Source organism: Lepeophtheirus salmonis, chromosome 14, assembly GCF_016086655.4.
Source record: "Lepeophtheirus salmonis chromosome 14, UVic_Lsal_1.4, whole genome shotgun sequence".
NCBI lineage: Eukaryota > Metazoa > Arthropoda > Copepoda > Siphonostomatoida > Caligidae > Lepeophtheirus > Lepeophtheirus salmonis.
In genome coordinates this window covers 379,353-385,352 of record NC_052144.2, presented here as the reverse complement: position 1 = coordinate 385,352, position 6,000 = coordinate 379,353, and the positions used below count along the sequence as shown (strand labels likewise).

The following is a 6,000-nucleotide window of genomic DNA, read 5'->3' as shown; positions in this document are numbered from 1 at the left end:
AGCCCTGGTTGCATCTATAGATAACTTGTATTAGCCTGTTCGGAAATGATCGATACAGGTTCGTTTGAAATAAAACATTAATGCTTTAGTTTGAAGAGAAAGTAGAATAGTGAGCTACAAAATTCCACCAGTATCAGATTTTCTTATGAATTTTATGGTGGAAAAACATTCTATAGCTTTGTAATACTTGCATACCACATTTGCACATGTTTTTCCATTCGTCACTGAACATAAAGAATCAAACCCCTATTGAGTAATTGACAGATCTCAACAGATTTTTCCCTACCACCCACATTGGTTTTTAGAATCCTAACTAATGATCTTCGCTTTAAAAACCTCCTCATCGTGTGGGTACCCCATTCTCTCTCTCAGGCCAACAAGGATGAGCGAGTGAAATGCTGTAGAAAGGTGGAAACGATCAAAATTAGTCCGTACATCACGGATCTCAATCTCTGAGACCGATTTCTCTCCCTTAAGCTGAAGTACCTGCTCCGGGATTACAATTTTGATAGCCAGGAAGAGCTCTTCAGGCCGGTGGAGACTATAATGTGGTATGATTGAGTACTTTTTTAGACTTTTGAATGTATTTTCTTGTCTTATTGGGACAGTCTCTGTAATGTGGGAACAACATAATACTAATTAAATTACGAAATCACGATATGTTATGTACTATTTTATTATTCTGCTGAAGAAATTGTATCACAAATAATTATGGGATTAAGAAAGAAAAGAAAAAGAGGATTTTGTAAAGTGACAAGAGTCCCACCAGATTATAATATATGCTTGATAAAATCAATGACAATAAGACACCATATGTTTTGTAAGTTGATATTATATGTATATAGAATAAAATAACAATTGCAGTAATAAATAACATGAATAAAAAATCTAGATATGAATAAAATATGAAATAGTCAAATGAAATAAATGACGAAGAATAAGCTTGACTGTTATGAAGAGTCACATAAACATCACAACCCGAAGAAGAGGAATAAAATGAATTTAATTAATTATTGGCTTAAAAAGTTTTACATAGTATGATTCATTAGATAATTAAAGGAGGAATAATAATTATTGTATTAATTGCGTTTCTTTTTGTGAGCAGAAGTTCTTGCAGAGGGCTCTTCCGGCACGGTGGATAGTTCTCTACGATCCAAAAGCTCTTCATCATCCGGAACACGGGATAAAAAGTCTAATAGCTCATTATTTGGCACGGTATGTGGGCGAATAAGTTTCTTTGAGAATTTATTGATTCCCCAACAAATGACTAAGAATCTTAGGGAGACAAAGTATAGAATGAGCACAACTATCACTAGAATCAAAATGGCTAGCCAAGATAAAAAGGGTACAGAGAAATTAAATGTATTTTTAATTTCTTCAACGAGAGATGCAACACATCCTATGGCGTTCTGCACCATCGCAGTGACTTCTTGTATGGCTAAAAGTTTTTCTTTGAGAGTTTTTTTTTCTTCCTTGTCTTGTGAGGATCCATCATTGTCGTCCATGTCTTCATCCTCGTCCATACCATCAGATGTTGCTGTATGTGTATGTGAGGCAGATAATTGGGAACGAGATCCCAAGTAAGAAATGGCGATGTAATTTTTCACAAATATTATCAATAGTCCAATAGGTACATGGTATGGCTGAAAATAATAGGTTATTGTGGTAAATGCGATAAATGCAAGAATGGTTCGAAAGGGACTTTCCCACTCCAAAATATTTTGACAGGCAACCCCAAGATTCACAAACTCCATTATAAATCCTTTTATTCTCATGACATTATTCAAAAAGACTTGTCTTTTAAATTTTTCAGTAATTGTGAAGTATTTTTCTTCCTTAGGATTCAGAGTCACTATGGCCGCACGTAGCCAATTCCAAGTGACTTTGATTTCCAATTGGATTTGAGGATTTTGTCCTTTGGCAAGCGATCGACATTTCTTGTCTTTCAGTGCATACCAGCGCTTCTTTCCATCTTCGATTTGTAGAATGGGTATAGTAACCCGTCCTAAAAACTCCATCCTAATAAAATAACAAAAATGTTAGTATGAGAATTTTGATACATTTTAATTACAATAGAACTACTAACAAACGGGCAGATAAGTCCCGGGCTTAACTAAGAAAAAATCTAGTTCAAAATTAGTTACGAAAAAAAATATTACTACTATTTATTCATTCGCTTTATGGAGCAGAGTGCCCATAAGGATTTTCAAACTATTGCTTAGATTGTACTCTATTTTTTCCCATCAAGAAACTTTGTAAAATTAAAACACGAGATTATTTTTGATCCATTGTTTTGGAGATACTAAAAGTAGCGTCGCCAGACATAACGCAATAACTCACAAATAGTGTTGGATTGTCCCTTGGACTGATTTCCTAATCAGTCTCCCCCTCCCCTCTCTTAAGTTTTTTTATCAGTCCTGTCTTTTTTGCCGTGTTTCGGTCCTAAGGACCAACACATCGGTCTTTCAGTCCTAGCTATCTTTTTATTTTCTTCACTCCTAACTAGAATTGAATAATATAATAGTTAAAAAATAATAAATGATAGCTAGAACGTTTAATTAATAATACATTCTTGTCATACATCTCCTTCTTTAAATTTAAGGTATCTTTTCTTATTGAAAGAGGAGTTATGATGAAACTTCAGCGACTCAAATGGTGTAGTTACTAGTAAGTAGTAACAACGCAATTTGAGCTGTTTAAGTTTCTATAAAATACCAAGATGGGCCGGTCCAAAGACTGATAAATTTTATTAGGAACGGACTGATAGGACTGTAGTCTTTTTAGACCGATCCAACACTACTCACAAACTAAAGAAACATATTTTAATCAAATTATGACAGCTGTCTTTTGAAGGTTGATAATAACTGAAAATTAGGCAAATAAAAAAGAATAATGAAAATAGCGCCACATATGTGAGAAGCCTTGTACTTTTCAGTCCATGTGTTTAAACAAAACGATTCAAACAAGCACAAATCAAATCGTGCAAAAGTTTACTTATAAATAACGTTATATCGGTCCTTATTTAGAACTGAAGACTACAGTCCCGTCCAGTTCAGTCTCAGTCCGTTCCAGTTCAGTCCTGCACATCAGTCCTAACAAATAAAGTTTCAGCCCTTGACAATGTTACATATCTTCTCCCCTTTTTTAGTCACTGGAAGTCTTACAAGACCGACGGTCGTAAGGACTCGACAGAATAAATAAAGACCGATACAACACTACTTATGATGATGAATATTAAGGCAATTTTTTGTGTCAACTTTTGTAAAATTTTGATTACGGTTAGAGCAGAAGATTTGTCATGTAACATGTGTTAGGAGTAGAAAAAGCAAAATTTCCTTTTTCTAGGATTTCATCGGTAGGTCGAATATCTCGTTCAAAGTTCAGAACAGGCAAAAATTAGTTATTGTGTAATTTAATACTAAAATTAAACATTATCATTTTTTTGAGTAAGGATATGTAAGGAAATATTGAGCATATAGTAATAGGTCAAGTACAAAGTTCCGAGAACTTTTTCGTTTTATTTTGACAATAAAATTATCATAGTTAGGATTATCCGATATAGATGGTTCCAAACGGTTTTCTAGCTGATCTTCAATTCTTGGGCAACTGAATAAGTGCTCACATGCTTTTCAACTCGACAATTTTCATCATTTTATCAACATTTTCAACATCCATATTACCAGAACAAAATCGTTGTGAACACCAACATTTGTTACATTCGATACTGTTAATGTCCATAAACAGCACATCTTTTTGCCCGCCTGCTCTGCCTTTTACTTCCATGGAACGCTGTAACACACAACTTGCTTCACATAACAGAAAACTGTAAATGAACTTTTTTTAAGCATATGCTTAACTTTAAAGCGTTTTTTGATGCAATGTATTAATAGTGAAATATAGTCACTAAAGACATCTAGTGAAAACCCCTCAGAACTTTTTACTTAACCTAATATTTGATATTTCCTAACGTTAATTCTCTCTTTTTGCTCCATAGATTGACTTCAGAAGAATACCTTATGAGTATTTTTTATAGGTTAGAAAATCGTTTATAAAAATGATTTTATACAAAATAAAGAACAAGGCTATATTTGAATCTTTATTGAGTAATAATTAAATCATTTTTATATATTTTCAAACATTAACCGAGATGTGGGACCGATAACACGTGACAACAGCTTAATTGCACTAACCATAATCGAAATTCTAATAAAGTATACAAACAAAGCACCATAGTGAATATGTCATTATAATAATACATAATTACTTATGATTTCGATCCTCATCGAAGACGTTTAAAGAGATAACTGAATGAATATCTTTGATATACATTTTCATGTAGCGATTCCAAACTGGATTTATTGTTTTATAGGAGGTGTGTGTCTGTAGTCTTGTGTTATCAAGCTCTATCACGACAAATGGATCACTTTTACCACCCAAGTCAGCTGCATAGAGACCTTAAAAATATTAAATAATAAATGATTAGATAAATAATACAATAAAATAGACACATTAAAAAATTATTTAAAAAAACTAAAATTACAAAAATGGCTATATAACATTCTTCAGTCATTAGGTACTTCTGTGGGTGCTCGGTACTTTTGCCTTAAACCATTTCGCCTTAGAACATTTCGTCTGAAAGGCTTTTTGCCTCAAGGATATTTCTAATATAATATATATAAGAAAATATATGATATATTAATATTATGATTTTTCATCAATCCATGAGTCTTTTCTAGTATGAATAATCTTATGATAATTGATAACGGAGAAGTGATTAGCACTTCTGCCATTAAAATCTTTGCCGTGTTTCCTTATTCTTGTTTTTCTTATTTTACTAATTTGATTACCTATTTTGTCACTGGTTGAAATTCATTACAAGATGAGATTTGTTTGGTATATGCATTCAAATTTTGAGGTATAATTCCATCATTTTTTAATAGAAAACAACAATTTAATCTCATTTATATATACACATTAAGACGAAATATCCTTGAGGCAAAATAGCTTTAAGGCAAAACAGTTAAAGGGGGAAGTACATAGCGCTACTTCTTTTAACTGAAAAAACATCTGATCAATATCATGATTCACACTACTCAACTAGGGATGTACCGATATTTCAGCAAGTAATCGGTAAATGCTGATAATCATGTTTCTTAGCGGGTTAGCTACTTTGGCACCTATGGCACAAAGATGTGTTTTCTAAATAAAAGCTATCAAATATCTTCTTAACTGAAGAGTGTAGTTTTTTCATTGTAGTAACGATGTCATTGAAGACAATGTTATCCTAGAAGTTTACTTGTTTCAAGAGTAATTTCTTCAAAAGCTGTACTGCTTAATTTATGTGAGACTTCATCATAAGCACTCACTGTAAAATCATTGTGGTAGAAAGGTTGCCGACAAAATTGTTGGGGTAATATCTTAGCACAGTTGCTACCCTTTCTAATATCCCAAAATACGCCCTGGTTGTGAGTGTGAACCGCTGCGATATAAGGTAAAATCCGTTTTATATATTAAAAAACAAAACAAAAACTTTTAAATTTATTTTCTTGAATTCTTTTATTTTATTTTTGGACATTGGAAGGAGTCAATAATGCTCATAGAAGGGGCTACGCTTATTATTATTTTTTTTTTTTTAAATCATTCAATAGTTTGATTGCCCAAATATAATATAATTTCAATGAAATTGCATACGATAATACTGTCTTGAAAGGAAATTACCCTCAATCATATTGTTTTAAGATGATATTACCCACGACATTTTTGTCTCACAATGAGAATGCATAACACGATTTTATCATGCGAGGATATTACCCAACAATTTTGTCTCCAACCTTTTTACCACAATCATTTTACAGGACATTGCGCTCAATATAGATATATTTCATCTATGGCATATGTAACAAGCACTTTTCGTTGTTCAATAATAATATCTAATTAAGATTAAAGTTCATTTATATACTATGTGAATGAATAATTAATTAATTAAAATGATCAAGGAGA

General features: G+C 32.4%; 1 protein-coding gene across 1 annotated transcript in view; it reads right to left on the bottom strand.

Annotated features, from left to right (window-relative positions):
* Positions 1 to 660: 660 nt before the first annotated feature.
* Positions 661 to 6,000, bottom strand: part of LOC121129130 (multiple C2 and transmembrane domain-containing protein) — a 157,542-nt gene continuing 152,202 nt past the window's right edge. The window contains exons 9-10 of the mRNA XM_040724808.2: positions 4,265 to 4,454; positions 661 to 2,019 (exon numbers count right to left, since the gene is read on the bottom strand). Coding sequence (XP_040580742.1) covers positions 1,080 to 2,019; positions 4,265 to 4,454 — 1,130 coding nt within the window. The 3' untranslated portion in view covers positions 661 to 1,079. The remainder of the gene's footprint in view (positions 2,020 to 4,264; positions 4,455 to 6,000) is intronic.